This window comes from Natrix helvetica (assembly GCF_964273705.1).
Source record: "Natrix helvetica genome assembly, chromosome: 2".
Lineage (NCBI taxonomy): Eukaryota > Metazoa > Chordata > Lepidosauria > Squamata > Natricidae > Natrix > Natrix helvetica.
The window spans coordinates 230,373,963-230,393,634 of record NC_138552.1 but is presented as its reverse complement, the minus strand read 5'-3'; the positions used below and the strand labels follow the sequence as shown (position 1 = coordinate 230,393,634).

At 40.8% G+C, this 19,672-nt stretch overlaps 1 protein-coding gene across 2 annotated transcripts in view; it reads right to left on the bottom strand.

The window, feature by feature from the left end:
* LOC309386354 (uncharacterized protein) overlaps nucleotides 1-19,672 on the bottom strand; it is a 79,925-nt gene that overhangs the window by 10,698 nt on the left and 49,555 nt on the right. For both annotated transcript variants that reach the window (XM_081941623.1, XM_081941624.1), the window contains 7 exons: nucleotides 16,955-17,132; nucleotides 13,775-13,915; nucleotides 10,911-11,291; nucleotides 5,200-7,011; nucleotides 4,328-4,408; nucleotides 2,204-2,290; nucleotides 1,212-1,303 (listed from right to left, as the gene is read on the bottom strand). In XM_081941623.1, the coding sequence (XP_081797749.1) occupies nucleotides 1,212-1,303; nucleotides 2,204-2,290; nucleotides 4,328-4,408; nucleotides 5,200-7,011; nucleotides 10,911-11,291; nucleotides 13,775-13,915; nucleotides 16,955-17,132 (2,772 nt within the window). The remainder of the gene's footprint in view (nucleotides 1-1,211; nucleotides 1,304-2,203; nucleotides 2,291-4,327; nucleotides 4,409-5,199; nucleotides 7,012-10,910; nucleotides 11,292-13,774; nucleotides 13,916-16,954; nucleotides 17,133-19,672) is intronic.

Here is a 19,672-nt window from a genome sequence, read left to right as displayed (position 1 = left end):
ATTAAGAATTCATTGTTAAGCAAGTCAGTACTACTTATTGTAAAGCTGCAGTAACAAAATCTTACAATTCTGAACATGCTTTCTCCTCTGTCACTTCATGAGATCTAGCAAGGATCTTGTCTGAGATGCTTACTTAGGATACTTTCCTGCCCCGAACTCAATCCCCTTTTATCTGACCATTGTCTTGGTAGTGGCTCTTCCTCCTGTCTGTCAAGGCCACTCCCATTCCCTCTACATATGGTGGCATAAAGAATACTGTATAATTTTGGAAACCGGTCTAGAAAACTCCATAGAATACTTTCCAAGACTTCCTAATCCTAGGATACCTGCCAATAGAACTATTAGATGATAGCTGGCCACATTCCAGTGTTGTACTTCAGTGGGAATTAAGACATAAGTAACAGGTAGAAATATCTACCTTAAACATTACTACAAGTTAAGAGATGGGAATTGTTAGGTAAGCTCTCCGTTAGGAGAGCGAGTGTGCAGAGAAGTGTAAGGAGAGTGGTGTGGAAGAACACACACACCAGCATACAGAGACACTGCAGTTTAAGTAGGGTTTTACTTTTGTGGAAAATAGAGGTATTCAGAGTTCAATTTACACACGGTTCAGTCAGTCAGTTATCCATCGAACACAGTCCAGTATCATATAATCAGTACAGCACACAAAGTCGCTAACAGTAGCAAAACGCACAGTAACTCACGATACATCTACAAGCAGTCAGCACCGATCAGCATCTAACAAAGTCATTCTAGCTCCATCTTGTGGCTGCTTGAGGTAACAGCAACCAATCACATTTTACAGCAGTACTTAAAACTACAGTACTACCATCATGGTTTATATATTGCTGATCCAACTGTTAGCTTACATTCCTAACTGAAAATTGTAAGTGAAGAGGAAACAGTTAGTGCTGGAATTCTGAAAAGAAGTTGATTCTGTTCTCTTCAGGAAATTCATTGGCACTATGTATTGTACTAGAAATCTGATTGGGAGCAGAGATATGACAAACTGCCTGTGTCCTTCCTCAGCAACTGAATACAGTGAATGTGTTTCACTGTTGGCATATTGGGATATCTACAAAAATTGTACAAAGGACAGCACTTGTTCCAAATGCCCAGTCAGAGAATGACAATTTCCAAATTCTAACAGCACCTATACCTTAAAGTGCCAAATGCATCCAGGTACCTCATAAAAAATCAATGCTACTCACTGTAATGTGAAACAATTGCTCTTTTTGGTATATTCTGTTTCCAGGGTGCAAACAGCTCCAGACAGGTTCAATGGTAAGGCCATCACAGAGCTCTGTTATGCAAAGAAGGCAAACATAAAATCCCCACAATTGAAAATATTGCTTCTAACTAAGCCACTATGAAACAGTATTTTTAGGTAAACAAATATTCTTCTTCCTGGAATAGGGTAAGCATTATGAAGGTTTAGCTATGGCTATCAAAGAAGTAAACTAGTACATATTTAACCAAGAAAAAGCTTGAGAAAGGGACTATCTTAAATGGCAAACTGAAGAAAGGAACGATCCAGGATTCTGTTTCTGCATTTCTGTTGATTTAGGTCAGGGGTCTGCAACCTTTGCAGCTTTAAGACTTGTGGACTTCAACTTCCAGAATTCTTCAGTCGGCCATCCTGGCTGGGGAATTCTGGGAGTTGAAGTCCACAAGTCTTAAAGGGGCCTCTGATAGACACAATGTAAAATGCAAGGATCTCTTTGTGATCATGCTCACTCTTCTTGCTTGATGGATCAATGTCATTATACTAAGAGAGACTATGCAGATGCTTCTATTCTATGAAAGTTTTATAAGTTTTAATCAGTGCCATTTATAATTACCATTTAAGCTCAGTTTCAATGCACCTATGGGTAATTTATATTCTGTTACGCTTTATGACTGTTCTATCTAGGATACATGACATTTTAAGTTTTATTTTGGCAAAAATGCAGTTTATGTCTAAAACTCAGGCAACAAAAACAGTATAAAGTGTTTTCAAGTAAATATACTTAATGACCTCGTTCATGCAGAAGTCATTGGATTATATAGGATATAGAAGGGGTGGAGAACAAATTTCTCCATTTCTCATGGAGGAGATATATCAATGTGATTGCTGGAGGTAGAAAAAGATTTGATGGCATATAATCAATCAATCAAACATTCCATTTTGTGTTTTTTCCCTCTCTCTTTCACCGGCCATTACCTTGAGGGTATCTTTCTTGTCCTGGTAAAAACACAAAGTTTGCCTCATCAGAACTGTATGAAATGTGTTCCAGGACCGACTATTTGCCTGAAAGAATACAAATACAAGGTCAGATCTAAAACAGGTAAGGATTGATCTGAACATGAAGTAGCACAAGTAGGAATCTTATTTTGTCCACACTTGCTTTTAGAATACAGGTCATCCTTGGCTTACAACTATTGATTTAGTGCAGGGGTGTCCAAACTTGGGAACTTTAAGACTTGTGGACTTCAACTTCCAGAATTCCCCAGCCAGCCTGGCTGGGGAATTCTGGGAGTTGAAGTCCACAAGTCTTAAAGTTCCCAAGTTTGGACACCCCTGATTTAGTGACCAAAGTTACAAGGCACTGAAAAAAATGAGTTATAACCTGTCCTGGCACTTATAACCTTCACAGCATTCCCACAGTCATGTAACCATAATTTGGGTGCTTGGCTATCATATATTTGTGATGGTTGCAGCACCCCACGGTAATGAAATAATCCTTTGTGACTTTCCCAGCTGGCATTTAACATGCAAAGTCAAGGGGGGAAGTTGGATTTACTCAATGACCACGTGATTCACTGAACAATTACAGTGATTCGCTTAAAAACCATGGCAAAAAATGTCATAAAATCAGGAGCTTAGCAATGGAAATTGTAGTCGTAAATTGAGGACTACCTATAAACCTTTTCTTAAAACATGGGCCAAGAAAAACAACTAATGTCCAAAAGTTCCTTCAGGACATGAAAAACTACATAATTGGCACCAAGCAAATACAATATGAGTGATTCCCTGGTAATAATCCCCTCCCCCCCCCAATGACTGCCTCAAATCAAACTAGTTTTTAACTTTATTTTAGCTGACAAACTGTGGATTGTACTTATCCTGAAAACTCAGATCATCTATTACTTTAGCTTATATTCGAATCATCTCGCTGAAATTTTTTTGGAGCTGCATCAATGTTAGTTACTGACAACCAGGGCTGGATTCAGCAGGTTCGGGCTGGTTTGGGCAAACCGGATGCTAATTTTACATCTGGTTTTCTGAACCAGTAGTTGCCGGGACTGTCTGACCCCTCCCACCCCTCCCAGTAGTCTCCATGCAGCCTATTCTGGATGCCAGATAAGTGCAGGGCCTGCTTGGAGGCTCTTGGAGGGCGAAAAATGGGCCTCCCGGAATTTTTGGAAGTCCAGAAACAGGTCCATTACGGGCCTCCAGAGGGCCTTTGGAGCCCATGGGAGACTGTTTTCAATCTCTTGGAGGCGTGAGGAAAGCCTCCGGAGCGTGGGGAGGGCGAACCCCCCCCTCTCATGGTGGTGCAGGAGGCTGAGTAGCCACACCCACCCAGCAACCAGGCAGAGAACTGGTTTCTAAAATAATAATAATAACAATAATATTTAATGCTTCTAGACCGCCCCCTCTCCCGCAAGGGACTCGGGGCGGTGTACAGTTCATACAAAATATAACAGGATACAATAAAATTAAATTAAATATGTACAGTTGACAATTGACATGGAGGAGGTTAAAATGTAGTTAAAAGAACTGTACAAAGCAGATATAAAATAAATTCAAACCCCTAAAAACAAATACAGTAAATTAAAAAGCCCCTAAAATAACCAGATATAATACATTTGCCAGGAGGGACAGTTGAATTATGCCAGGCCTGCTAATCGGAACAGGTGGGTCTTCAGTTTTTGCCGGAAGGAGCGGAGGTCAGAAGTGGTTCTAATGTCGGGGGGGAGGTCATTCCAGAGGGTTGGGCCCATCACAGAGAAGGCCCTACTCCTCGGTGTCGCCCGCTGGCATTGCCTAGTGGACGGCACCAGGAGAAGTCCCTCCCTGTGTGAGCGTATTGGCAGCAGGGATGTATGTGGGAGGATGCGATCCCGCAAGTAACTAGGTCCCGTGCCATGGAGCGCTTTAAAGATGGTATTTGAAAATATTTGAATCCCACCCCTGCTGACAACATACCACCATAACACTAGTTTAATTTGTTTCAATGTGGCAATTTATGGATAACCAGTAGTTGTTTGGATCTGTAGACAAGCATTAGCAAGAAGTAAAAGCAAATTAACGTATTTTTATTTCCCCCCCCCATATAAATACCTTTCTGCCCCCTGCCTGCAACAGGTTCTTTCTTTCCAGAGGCCCTTCCATCATCTGAAGTTCCAATTTACTTGGAAGAGTCTAGAAAAAGACATATGATAATATAAAGTCTCCTGAAAACATTAAAAAAGATCTCTTGTGGAGGAACATGTGTCACTTTTGTAGCAAAAAGTAGCACAAGGGTGGGAGAATGTTCTGTGGCCAAACTTGCATCAACACTAACTTTAGCTTAGTTCAGGGGTGTCCAAACTTGGGAACTTTAAGACTTGTGGACTTCAACTCCCAGAATTCCCCAGCCAGCTGGCTGGGGAATTCTGGGAGTTGAAGTCCACAAGTCTTAAAGTTCCCAAGTTTGGACACCCCTGGCTTAGTTTTTTGAAGTAAGCAAATTCCAGATCCCAAAGGTGCTTTTTCAGGAGGCAACTGGAATATAAATCCTTCCATTCTCCACCATCCTGTCAAGAGTTGAAGAAGCTTCTTGGATGAGAAATGAAACATCTTCAAAGAAAAACAAGGAAGTCCAGTTGCCTACTGAAAAAAGTACCTTTGTGACAACCATGGCCTGCATGACTGAGAATCTCTACAGACTTTTAACTATACAAATTCCAGATGTGCTTGTCTACCAACACTGCTATCTTCCAGCCACACGGAATTGGCCAAATTGACTGATGTTGATGAGTATCACACTCACACACCCCTGGCAGGGCTCAGTATTGATAGCAATCTACATGAAAAAGTGTGAGTTTTGCATTAGCGGGAAGAGAAATCTTATCAATTCTTTGGAAGACCGCAAAAATTTAAATGGTAGATAAAATGATTTTTTTCTAATACAGTTTTTCCTATCCCTCCCCTTGAAAGCCAATCATTCTAACCTTGCTAACACTTTTGCTTTCTTCTTGGGATTTCTGTTGATCTGCTGGATATATTTTTTGCAGTGACAATTCTCCAGGTGAAGATGCTGCCTCTTTATTAAGCTCCTGGCAAGAAGATATATCTGCTTTGCTGCACTGATTTGGTCTGCTTTTCCTCTTGTCAACGCCAAGACTGGCCCCTCTTCCTCCTTCTGAATTCTGCAACATTTCAGCAGAAGTGGGAAGCTTGAATTTGGCTATCAACCAATTATCTGCAGATGTCAGGAGAAGTTTTCCACCTGAGCTGGGCAGATTTTGTTCTTTTTCCATCTTTCTTTCTGGGTCGCTGGGGATGTCTGACCCTTTTTTATGCTTCTCCATATTATTCCATATGGCCTGCAGCTCTTCTTCCTCTTCTTCAAACATCTCATGAGCAGGGTGACGAACGTCTGCTGCCATGCCTTGCACCTTTGTTCCTTTGGTTACCTCTGCCCATGGAGTCAAATTAAAAGGGCAGAGATCTGGGCCACTTAGAGTATTTTCCACATAGCCCAACTCACAATCAAGCTTAGAAGGTTGGGTGGGGGATTTATGCCCCAAGTGTAGAAATGAACGTGGGTGTCTTGAAATGCCTTCTCCAGGGCACTGAGTTTTTTCTTTTTCTGATGTCTCCTTCACTAAAGGATCTTTAATTCTGGTTAGACGAGAAACTAAATCAGGGATGCTTGGAGATTCAGCAGAGGAAGTCTTCAGTTTCAACCTCAAAGCTTCTTGAACTTTGGCTCTCTTATCATCTACATCTTTTACTTGCTTCTCTTTGGGGCTACCCATTCTACCTAGTGAAGCAGCTAGTTTATCCCACTCTAAGCCTATCTGCTCATGCAATACACTGGTATGAGAGGGCTTATTCTGCTTGAAATCAAAAAGTCCATCACTGGAATGTTTTTGACTTGTGGGATGCAGCTTTACCTCTTCACTGGAAGCAACAGAGTAAGTTTTCTGCCTGCCATAGATTGGGTTGGGGTTCACTTCTTCAAACCAAGCGCCCTTCTTAGACTTGGGGAACTTATGAGGAACATCTGCTCTCATGGGCTTTGCGTGCATTACTCTCTGTCCTCTTATGGTTTCCTTTTCCAGGCTGATACCAGTTTCGCGTGTCTTTGTCTCGTCTGTATTCCTTTGGGCCACTTGGTTCACCGGCTTTGCTCCCTTCCTTTCTGCTATTTCTTCCCTTGCTACCTTGACAACATCGTGGACATTTCTAAGAGCACTGAGGTCCTTGGGAAGTTCCAGGCTCAAAACAGATCCCAGGGAAAGATGCTGACATGTGTTCATCTTTTCTGTGGATGAATGGTGGCCATGGAGACTTGTGCTTTGTTTCAGGAATATGCACTTTCCAGACGTTTCTCTAGGTAAATCACATTCCTCATCAATAGCCCATTCTAGTGGATTTTTAACATAATCCATCAGCTCTTTTTGTGGTAAGGACAATGCCTGCAGCACTTGCACCCTCTGGGCGCATCTAGGCGGCCAAGTGTTACTCATACTATGCTTCCCTTCTTGCAGATAATTTGTTTTTGTTCCCATAATCCTTTGCAAAGAGAGCTGCTGAATATCCCCTGCCATTGCTTTAGTTTTTCCCTTTGGGCAGCTGGAATACATCTTGGGGAAAGTATGAGAGGCCGCTTTGCTCCATTCTACCCTGGAAAATGGAGAAGAAGGAACTCTGGGAGACCCTCGCTTAACAGATTCTGACATGAGGGCTGAATTTCCAAAGTCGGGATCCTGATTTCTACATCCATCTTTCTCCTTTACATGTAGATAGGTGCTCACCTGTAAAACATGGTAAGAAAAGTAAAGAACATCTGTGAAATGCATGAAGCTGCTAGAGTCTAAGCCAAATATTTAGGATAGCACAGTAGCAAATGTTGCAATCGTAAGACCTTATTTAAAGGCATGCACTGAGACATGCTATCTTCTGCCAAATGTTTATTCACTCTTCATTTGAAAGACCCGTTCATGCAACCCCCCCCCCCCCCCAAATGGACAATGCACTTCAACTTTATTTATTTCTTGCCAACTGAAACTCTAGCTATTCTAGTTTACTTCATTTTATTATTCCTGGCTTTTTGGGAAGGGAGACAATATTAATCTGAACTTAAATATAGAGAAATATTACTAAATACATCTCAAAGCATTTCAGTATACAGTATATATATCACCGAAGTGAGTACCCCCACGCACATTTTGTAAATATTTAAGTGTATCTTTTCATGTGACAACACTGAAGAAATGACAATTGGCTACAATGTAAAGTAGTGAGCATACAGTTTGTACAACTCAAAATAACGCAACACACAGCCATTAATGTCTAAACTGTAGGTGATGTACTACCCATTCTCAATTCATTTCAACATTCAAACTATCAACAGAGTATTAGAAACATCTCATGGGTGTTAAGATCAGCTGAAAGAGGTTTGGCCATTTCCCAAAAATAACATATTTTCTCCTGTCCATATCTTAGCTCAAAATTCAGTAGATTGCAGGACTCATTTCTTGATTCTTTTTCCTTTGCAAATTCATTTCCTCCTTCACAGTGGAATCTAAATTACATACTGTTCCTTATCCTAGTATATCTTCCATGAATTTGTATGGTAAGTCTGCATAAATGACACCAGTCCAGCATCTTCAATAGTTACACAGAACAGAGAACCTTCATAAATGTAGAGACTAACAGCACAAACTGTTTAGGCTTCAATTCTATCCTTTGGTCAATTATTAAAGATGCAAGATGTGGAGGAGAACATATATAGCATATAGAGAAAGCTTGGATAAAATACAACATATTTAAGAGCCATGGTGGCATAGTGGTTAGAATGCAGTATTGCAGGCTAATTCTGCTCACACTGTCAGGAGTTTAATTCCTTCGATCCTCACCGGCTTAAGGTTGACTCAGCCTTCCATCCTTCCGAGGTCGGTAAAATGAGGACCCAGAATGTTGGGGGCAATATGCTGACACTGTAAACTGCTTAAGGAGGGCTGTAAAGCATGGTGAAGTGGCATATAAGTGCTATTGCTATTTAAAGGTCTATGGGAGCAGTTTTCATAGGACATATTAGGATATGAGATGGAAATTTTAATGCAGCTGTAATGTATTCATGCCTTCATACACTGTACCCTCGCTAAAGGTGTCTCCCTGATTCCTAACAAGGATGTGATAATTGTAAATCAATGCAGAAGTTAACTATGAGGAATAGCAAAGGGCTAGTTAGTAAAGGACCTTGCAACATGCAGCCATGTGCTGTAACATGCATCCCTGGTCCTCACTCCCTCATTCCTACATCACAGCAATTTTACCTCTTTTGCATGCTGATGGCACAGCCTTTTCTTTCTCTTTAAACTACCCAAAGTATTTTCTAAAAGTCCCTGGCAACGTTTCCAAAATGTTTTACAGGCTGAGGGTTTAATTTCAGAGCGCTGGATATCAGGAAAGAAACAAAAATGGAAAGTGAAGGAGTAGTCATGACAAGCTACAACAGCCAGCAAAGAAATGAAGGTGCAGAAAGTCAGTTGGTGCCACATAAAAAGATTGTGCTGGATGCATAAATGGCAGCTGTTTATGTAAGAAGCAGAAAACAATACTAGCTTCCTTGATCCACACTGCATATTAATATACTATTGCTTAGTTATGAACTTCCAAATTTCCCACTGATGTTAGGTGCTCCCCTACTTGACATTCTTAGTTTGGAATTTCTTGCCTCCCATTGCTCTATAACAGTACATCTCGGATTGAGGAACTTTTAAGATGTGTGGACTTCAGCTCCCAAAATTCATGCTGGTTAGGGAATTCTGGGAATTGAAGTCCCCACATCTTAAAGTTGCCAAGGTCGAGAAACCCTGTGTTAGTTTTGGGAGCCATTTTTCTTATTTTTTGCTTCCTGACTGCCACATATTTTAGCCTGGGAAATTGGGAGGGGTTTTTTTGTTGGAGTGGTAGAAACGTAGCCATAACAACATTCCTTGCACTGGGAGTCAAGGACATTTGCTTGCTTGGGAGTGACTGGGGATTGTCTTCAGTCTCCAGTCGAACTGGAGAACGGATTGGACCCAGGGATGGGTTCTGGCTGCTGCTGTTACTGCCAGTTCGCTCAGGGACGCGCTGTGGGCGCGCCCATGCTTCGCATGAAGTTGCGCTTGATGCACGCTATGTGCGCACGCACAGTACTTTAAAAAATGCTTCTGCACAGAAGCAAAAAACAAAATAGCACCACCGAGAGAACTGGTTCGGGGGCATGGCAAGCCGAGTTACTACCTACTCGTCCAAACTGCTCCAAACCGGTAGGAACCCACCTGTGGGTGTGGAGCATGGTTGTGAACTTTCAACCGGGCAGGGAAAACCTGGAAGCTTTCATATTTGGGTTTTCCCAGATGTGCCAACATGACATCTCTAATAAATTGGAACTTTGAGGAACTTCAAGCCTTGGATTTTATTTTGTTGAGGGTGTTTCTTGGAACCCTGACACATATGATATAGCATTGCATTTGGCAATTATGTTTGTGTATGTAATATCTATCTATCTATCTATCTATCTATCTATCTATCTATCTATCTATCTATCATCTATCAATCATCTATCTATCTATCTATCTATCTATCTATCTATCTATCTATCCATCCAGCCATCCAGCCATCAATCATCTATCTATCATCTATCTATCTATCTATCTATCCATCCATCCATCCATCCATCCATCCATCTATCTATCATCTATCTATCTATCATCTATCTATCTATCTATCTATCTATCTATCTATCTATCTATCATCATCTATCAATCATCTATCTATCATCTATCTATCTATCTATCTATCTATCTATCCATCCATCTATTTATCTATCTATCTATCTATCTATCTATCTATCTATCTATCTATCTATCTATCTATCATCTATCTATCTATCTATCTATCTATTATCTATCTATCTATCTATCTATCTATCTATCTATCATCTATCATCATCTATCAATCATCTATCTATCATCTATCTATCTATCTATCTATCTATCTATCTATCTATCTATCATCTATCTATCTATCCATCCATCCATCCATCCATCTATCTATCATCTATCTATCATCTATCTATCTATCTATCTATCTATCTATCTATCTATCTATTCATCTATTTATCTATCTATCTATCTATCATCTATCTATCTATCTATCATCATCTATCAATCATCTATCTATCTATTATCTATCTATCTATCTATCTATCTATCTATCTATCTATCTATCTATCTATCTATCTATCATCATCTATCTATCTATCTATCTATCTATCTATCTATCTATCATCTATCTATCTATCTATCTATCTATCTATCATCTATCTATCTATCTATCTATCTATCTATCTATCTATCTATCTATCTATCATCATCTATCAATCATCTATCTATCTATCTATCTATCTATCTATCTATCTATCTATCTATCTATCTATCTATCTATTATCTATCTATCTATCTATCTATCTATCTATCTATCTATCTATCATCTATCTATCTATCTATCATCTATCTATCTATCTATCATCTATCTATCTATCTATCTATCTATCTATCTATCTATCTATCTATCTATCTATCTATCTATCCATCCATCCATCCATCCATCCATCCATCCATCCATCCATCTATCTATCTTTGGCAAGGAAATGCCTTACCTTGTGCGAAGTGTCTTGTCCTACAGTTGGTGAAGATGCAGTCAGGCTCCCTGCAGCTTTTTTCTCCCCTTCCTTTTCAATGTTCAGGATCAAACTCACTGTGCTACCCAAACTGCCAGGGGATGCCTGTGGCACAAGTAACACTGGGGTCTCTGTGGGTTCTAGAACTAGAGTTCCCTTAGGGACCTCCACCTCAAAGGGCAAACCATTTCCTGATTCTTCCAAGCTCTGTTTGTACCCTGGAAGAACATTTAGTGCAAATGCAGTGGAGACTGGTTCATTCTGTTGTTTATGGTAATCTCCTGCTGAACATTTCATCAACACCTTAGAGTTCAGGATGCCATCTGTCTCAGTCACATCAACTCCAGAATCGAGTTCAATCTAGGGAGTAAGAAAACACAATAAATAAGCTGCAGTGGGTAATTTGTTCATTTTCTTCCTTCAGCTTGATGTGTAAGAGCCGAGGTGGCCCAGTGTTTAGAGTGAAGTACTGCAAGCTACTTCAGCTGACTGCTAGCTGCAGTTCAGCAATTCAAATATCAAGGTTGACTCAGCCTTCCATCCTGCCAAGGTGGGTAAAATGAGGACCCAAATTGTTGGGGGCAATATGCTGACTCTGTAAACCGCTTAGAGAGAGCTGTAAAAGCACTATGAAGCAATATACAAGTCTAAGTGCTATTGCTATTGCTATAGCATTGTAATTTCTTCTGAACTGGGATCTACTTCCTTCTGGACTATACAGGCTTCTGTACTATAACTGGACATAAGATCATGACATATTCAGAAAATTAGAGATTATCTGGGGAAAGATCAGTATTTGGTTCTTCATTCTATATTGTGGTTGATTCACACAAGAAGGCCGAAGACCGGCAGGGCAAGTCTGCTACAAATTTGGGGACACGGCACTCAAGTGAACAAGTGCTTTATATATGAAACTAGGCTTTTTGCCTCAATCTCCTGTGCTAGAGTTTTTCAGGAGGAAAAAACCCCAGCAACTGAAAATCGATTCTGATGGTAAGTATTTTAGCTAAATATAATATAAATGAGACCATACAGAAAAGTTCCACTGCTGTATTGAACTCTTGGACAGTTTTAACTTGGATGTACAAAAATATACTTAAAATAATGATACCAAATCTTAAATGGGAAAACTACAACATTGGTGAAAAACAGCAACTAGATATAGGGCTTAGTTGTTGTTATTCTTATTATTGGAAAGGAATCAGATTAAGAAATGGAAGAATGGGAACCAAGATGATGGTTATTTAAAAATCTTAATATAGTCATAAATATACTTCTTCAATGATGTTTTGACAACTTCTCAGTCTAATCCTCAAGTCTCAACCTTTCAATGGGGCTATCCAAGGCTGTTCCAGACAGCTTTCTTCCTTAAAACAAGAAACATTATCTCCTCCTAAGTCTTTAAAAGAACAGGCAAGCTAAGGACCCTGAAAAAAAGGTGAGAGATCCACAGTCCTTCCAGTTTCTTAAAGACTTTAAGAGACCAGAATAAATTAAGCTGCAAGGGGAAGAAGGCAATAACACCAGATCCTAGTGATTAGCTCCTGCACTTTTTCTACAGCAGCAATTTTTAAAAGGATGAAAGTACAGCCATGAGACGTAGAATATCCATATTCTATATTTAGTAACCAAATGTTCACAGAGCTACGCATCTCCTTTGGGCAGATGTCCTTATCTTTAGCAAAATAGAGTGGACTGGTACTTTATAATTCCAAGAATGAGAAGCTGTTGCCAAAGCAACAGAATTGGGTTATTTAAGAATCCTGAGCCCTGCTGGTGCTACACTTGACTTTCCAGATGCATACTGCATAGGTTGATTCACTGCACGCTATGAGCCCATTATACTGATCCACACACAAGCCTATGTAGGTGGGGCAATATTCTAAATCCAGATTCTTCTCCTGTTATCTCACCCCTTTGCCTAGATAGGTGCTTTGATTGGTGGAGCCCATCAAAAGGAATATTGAATCAAATCATGCATTTTAGCGAACAGTAAATTGCTGGTCTAGACAATGATTTTGCAGTTAAATCATAAGCACTTTTATGCCGCCATTGTTTTCATTGTCAGTGTTCTCAAAAGTTTGAAGGTGATCCATCTTTGCTTTTGCCAATTTGAAAGGCTGAGGACAAGAAGTGAAAATTGTTTCCTCATCTTGAGCTGTTCTATGTCCTCATGTTTAAGCAGTCAGCTGATTGTTGATGGACAACAATCATATATTAACTGCAGATTCAATATTGATGGCAGAATTTACAAAAGCAAACAATACACAAATACTTCTCTAATTCACGCACATAACCACCCAGAGATACAAATCAGTGAAAAAGATAATGAAGGTAAATAATAAGGAAATTTCCATCCTCCCCCTTGGTTGTGCAATACTGTCTTCTTCTTTTCCCGAGGCCAGGGGTCAGCAACCCACGGCTCTGGAGCCACATGTGGATCTTTCATCCCTGCTGCAGCTCCCTGTCGCTGGTCAGCAGCACAATTTTGAGAGGACCTTCCGGTTGGGGAGAGGGAGAAGCATGGCACGCCAGGAGGAGACTCTATGGCAAGGAGCGGGTTTTCTGGTCAGCTCCACAATTGATAGGGCTTTCAGTTAGGACAGGTAGAGGAAAAAGGATGCCACATTAGGAGGAGACTCTTTGGTAGGGGAACTGGATTTCCGGTTAGCTCCAGAATTGAATGGGGGCTTCTGGTTAGGATCTTTGTGGCTCCTGATGTTTTCTTTTCTGTGGGAAACTGGTCCAAATGGCTCTTTGAGTGTTTAAAGTTGCTGACCCCTGCCCCAGGCCATGAATAAAAGTTCCTATTTGTAATAAAGGCACACTAGAGGCATACTAACCTGGAGGTTCTGAGGCAAGTTTAGAGTGCTATGCTCTCGCTCATCATTCTTGTTTCCAGGGACCTTTGGGGAACACTGTGCTTGATATCGTACCATCACCCATCCCAGCATGTTCTGTAGTTCCTCCATTCGCTCCTTTATCTAAAGGCAGAACAAGAAGGGGGGAAAGCCCACCTGAAATGCCATTTTACAATGTCTCTGAAACTATTTCCATTTTCATTCAAAGAGTTGAACAATTATATCCTACTTATTTGTCCAGTTACTCTAATAAGGCTTGCTGAGAGAATCTATCATTTTGTCAAAAAAACACTGGCACCTTAATGATGAACACCTATTGGTAATTCAAAGATAACTCTGAAAGTTTTATAGATCACAGACAGAACCATGGAACTATGTTTCATATATTGTATGCATTAAATTATTAAGGAAAGAAAAGAAGGTATCAGGTAATGAGGATTTAATAGCTGCCAGCTGATGTAAGGTTGTAATCTGTAATCTATAGGCTGATTGAATGATGATTCAGCAATATATGGTATCACCTCTTTAAGACTCTGATGGGTCCACACAAGTCATTTACCCCTTTAAGAGGTGTCTATATATAGGTGATCATTAGAGGGGGTCTCCCTCCCTCTCTCTTTCTCTCCCTCCCTCCCTCCCTCCCTCTCTCGTCATGTATCTCATTTCTCTCCTTGTGTCTGTAGCTGAGTGGTAAGGAATTTATCTACCATGTATATGTCTGTATATATTTGTATATAAACTACTATTAACTGTACAAAGGCTCTGTGTGCTGTGTGCTCTGTTTTGCTCCTGGGTTTATCTCATAATAATAGTCACGCTGCCAAAACTCTGACATAAGATTATTAAATAAACTATTAGAGAGAGAGAAAAGACTCCTCAAATGTTCCCAAGAGAGAAACCCCTCTTTCATCTTTTGCAGTCCTCTTGCACTTATTTTAGCAGGCAAGAAGAGATATTCCTTACAGTTAATCTCACTTTTCGTTCTAACTGGAATTATCCCCTTTCAATATTTCCTGTAATGTTGCTCCCTGTTCTCAGCAGCTACACTGTGTGTGATATTCTTTACTTGCTTCTTCCTGTTTTAGATTTTTCTATGTGAGTCTATTCCCAAACTGTTCCCGTGTAGTGCTACTCTCCTGATTTTCTGATGCTGTTTTCCCTTGCAATCTGATTTGTGACCAGCTCTGAAACCTGTTCAGTGGTGGGTTTGTAACAGTTTTACTACCAGTTCACTCGTGCACATGGCCAGGTGGGTGGCCAGAGCCTCCCTCCACCGCCACTACCGGTTCAGCCAAACTGGGCCGAACCGGGAGCAACCCACCTCTGAATCTGTCCATTTGCTTTCCTCTCAAACCTTTGAATTAATTTCACTCTACCAATAAAAGAGAATATTTGTAGCTCAGGGTTGAATTGTGGGGTCCTCTGAGCTTGGTTATTGCTCTCAATATTAAATTCTCTCAATATTAAAAATGAATATATCTTTGATACCCTTTATGATCCAAACCATTGCTCTGAAACCATTTCTTTCTTCTACTTCTCCAAAATAACCTGTAGCAAAACTTGAACTGTCTTAAGAAATCAAAGCAATTAAAACATCTATTTGAAACTTAGCACGTTGGTCCAGGGCAATAATAATTACAAATCACACTGAGGATTGTGATTACATTTGTCTGCTTGTACCATGGACTGTTTACTGCTTTCACTTCTGTAGAGGACAACATATATTTACAGAATTGAATTTTATCTCTCATTTTAAGGTCTAAGTTTAAATGCTAGGTGTGTCTATTTTACCCTACGTTTGTGCATTTCATCACAGTTTCTCCTCACTGGTTCAAAATAGCAGAAATAATTTTTGTAATTACTACCATATTATTTTCTGATCATTTTAGTGATAACTAAATGAATAACTCACTCATAAGATCATGTTACTGGACCTCTCTAAATCAGAGATAGCAAATACTGTGGGTGCTTTAGGCAACACTATGAGGTTTAAAATATTGCATATGTATAAATTTGCTCACTGGATTTCTTTATTTGAAAAAATGCTTTCAAGGATGTGAATTGGATATAATCTATAATGATATATTATCTCTCTTTCTCAAGGATTTTAACCCATCTGTGCCTATGAATACATGCTATTTAACTGAAAAGCATTTGCTGCTGGATGAAGCTAATGCCCAGGAGAAGGCTGTTTAATGGTGCAAAAGATATCTGTAATTAAGAGCAGTCCTGACAAATCTATGAAAACCATTATCTACAGAAATCCATTAGCTGCTCTGAGCCACTATTCATAAAGACAGGCATATTTGAAAAAGTACCATGATCTTCTTCTGCACTTAAATACCAATTCCTAAATTATCTAAATGATATCCCCATTGACAGCCTGTGGAATATTTATAATCCCTAGCCCAGCGATGGTGAACCTTTTTTGGCTCGTATGCCATAAGTGGGGGGAGTGCAGGGGGGTCGTGTGCAGGCGTGCTGCACCCATAATGCAATGCGAGACACCCCCGAGTGTGCATGCGAGCACTACAGGCGCGACCCACCATTTTTTCATGCTTTTTTCGCCCTCCCCAGTCTCCAGAGGCTTTATAGGAGCATGGGGAGGGCGAAAACAGCCTCCCCTGCCCCCCCGGAAAGCCCTCCGGAGGCTTCAAGGACCTTCAGGAGGCTTTCCCTGAAGCCTCCGAAGCAGTCAAAACGACCCTCCGAGCAAACAGGAAGTCACTTCCGGTTGGCTTGGAGGGTCGTTTTAAGCGCTCCGAAGGCTTCAGGGACCTTAAAGAGGCTTCCTTGAAGCCTCCGAAGCAGTCAAAACGACCCTCCGAGCAAACAGGAAGTCCGTTCCTGAACTTCCGGTTTGCCCATAGGGCCTGTTTTTTGCGCTCCGGAGGCTTCAAGGAAGCTCATGAAGCCTCCGGAGGCCCTCCAGGGGGTGTGGGGGAGGCTCTTTTCGCCCTCCCCAAGCTCCTATAAAGCCTCTGGAGCCTGGGGAGGGCGAAAAATGGCTTTAAAAAAGGGTGAACTCAGCTGGCCAGTGTGCGCATGCATGCTGGCCAGCTGATAGGGCAGCGCTCGCGTGCCCTGACAAATGGCTCCGCGTGCCACCTGTGGCACGCGTGTCATAGGTTCGCCATCACTGCCCTAGCCTTTCACACTTACCGTTTTACTCAAATAATGCTCTTCAGTTATCAGCTCCCACCCGGATGCTGCCAATTCTTCAAACTCCTTGAATTTAGCCTCCATGCTATTCTTCAGATTCTCCCAGGGGGCTTCGGAAAGACCCTGGGCATTCAGATTCTCTGAGAAAATTTGTGCCCGGGTGTCCTCTGTCCAAGAGCTAGAAAATCAAGGGTGAGAGGACAGCTGTGAATGCAACCAGAAGAAACAGGTCTTTATACCTGCCTAAATATATAGCCAATTTAACTTTCCATTGCAAAAGTAGACCAAAAAGTAGATGAAAACAAAAAGGTAGATTTTTGGATGATGTTAGGATAGCGGCAGCAACAATAACAAAAACCCTCCATGACTTTGTGCATCAAAATTTGTCTGCTGAATGAGATAACCTGGAAGTAATAGGGAGTGCATTTAGTGGACATGAAATGCTGCATGCTTAATGCAATCCTGGTACTCAAAATATACTCTTAGGCTTAAGATGCTTAAAGGTAAAGGTTCCCCCACATATGCGTGATAGTCGTTTCCAGCTCTAAGGAGGGTGCTCAACTCCATTTCAAAGCCAAAGAGCCAGCGCTCTCTGAAGACATCTCCATGATCATGTGGCTGGCATGACTAAACGCTGAAGGTGCATGGAGCGCTGTTACCTTCCCACCAAAGTGGTCCCTATTTTTCTACTTGCATTTTTTACGTGCTTTCAAACTGCTAGGTTGACAGAAGCTGGGGCAAGTAATGGGAGCTCACGCTGTTATGTGGTGCTAGGGATTCAAACCTCTGAACTGCCGACCTTCTGATCAACAAGCTCAGCCACTGAGTCACGGTGTCAGAAGATGCTGATGGGAAACGTATTCCTTAATTCTAAATTAATATCTTTTACGCCAGGGTTTGGTTGGTGGGTCTTCAGGTTTTGATTTAAAAAATTGAAACACACCAGACTGATCTGAAGCCCACCCATCCTTGTTCTGCACTACCAACAAAGCCACAGTATATTCACCTAAACTACAGGCAGAACATTAGCTATTAGGAACCAAGAATCACCCTGGATGTCTATTCTGCATCTGGGTCACTAGATGGCAGAATTTATCCGACTATAGTTCATAATTAAGACAGCAAGCACTTCCCTCAAGCCTTTTAAAAACATCAAATCACCTTCAAGCTGTGCTGGACACCTACTGACTTACATGGACATTTCCATTCAGTTTTCTTGGCAAGACATGGAAACACTTTCCATTACCTTGTCTCAAAGTCTACTCAGGAAATATTAAAGATGTGAAAACAATCTCCCACTATTGTTTAAAAGTTAGCAAGGAACTCACACATAGGTCATCATACTTGACAACACTAAAATATTTGCATGTGTATTTTGCTCAATAAAGGTGTATAAAGCAAGGAAATATGTAGCCAACGGCAACTTCCCAGTATGTTTGTCAACTGTGACAATTTACATTCAGATTGCACACAATTTGACCTCAAGAAATACCTGCTGTAGAGAACTGTGCCTAGGACTGAAATAGATTTAAGAAGCTAATTGAATTGTCTTCAAAACAAAAACATCTCACAGACATGATTAGTAACAAAACAGTTTGAAGTCTAAGGAAGGTTTAATTTTTTTAAATAAAAAGACTATTTCCTGATTCTGATCTTTAGTTAATTTTAAAATGTCAAGCCGTTCCCAACATTTCTCTAGGACAGGGGTTGGCAACATGTGGCTCTGGAGCCGCGTGTGGCTCTGCTGTGGCTCCCTGTCACTGGTCGGCTCCACAATTGATAGGGCTTTCAGTTACGGCAGGTAGAGGAAAAAGGACGCCGTACTAGGAGACTCTATGGTGGGGGGAACCGGACTTCCGGTCAGCAGGGGAAAAAGGATGCTGTGCTAGGAGACTCTATGGTGGGGGAACTGGACTCTTGGTTGGCTCCAGAATTAAACAGGGGGCTTCCAATTATGACCTTTGTCGCTCTGAGTGTTTAAGGTTGCCAACCCCTGCTCTAGCAGCAAGACTCATTCTTGCTGAAGTATAAAAATTACGAAGAAAATAAGACTATCTAGAAAGCTATATGGTATGAATTGTAAGGAAATTGCAAGAAGCCACCCCCATTCTAGAGAATGAAATATTTTGGGAATATCAAAAGAAGTAGAATATTATATTTTTCCAAAGGAGATACCTGTTTTTAGACTTTTTAGTCTTTCCCAGTCTTTCTTAATAGCCTCCAATGCTCATTAAGAAAGACTGAGCCAGCCTATTCACAAACAAAAGACCTTCAGTTCCAAATGATGGGATTAAAATTTGCATTTCCCCACCCACATTCTAAGGACAGGGTGTGGCCTTTTAGGACATAATAGGATTAGCCCACCACTATTAGAATAGTAAAAGATACCAGGCTCACTACATTGCACAATCCCCTGAAGCATTTCAAACACAAAGCCCCAGAAACCTATAAAGATCCATCCACATGGTCAGCTGCCCCAGAACCACAGGCTGTTGGTGGCTCTGCTCATCAATAAACAGAGTCCTTCTTTCCACTAAGCCTCCATTTTATCTCCTGTGCTTTTCTACCAGCTTGGAACTGAACCAGATGGATTTTTCCTCCAACAAAATGTCGGTATGCTGTCTGAAAAACAATCTTTTTTTTTGTAATTTAAGACAGTTCTTAATTCTGGGCATCTTGCATCCCAAGATTTTAAGGAGAATAAGAGAAAGAGAAATT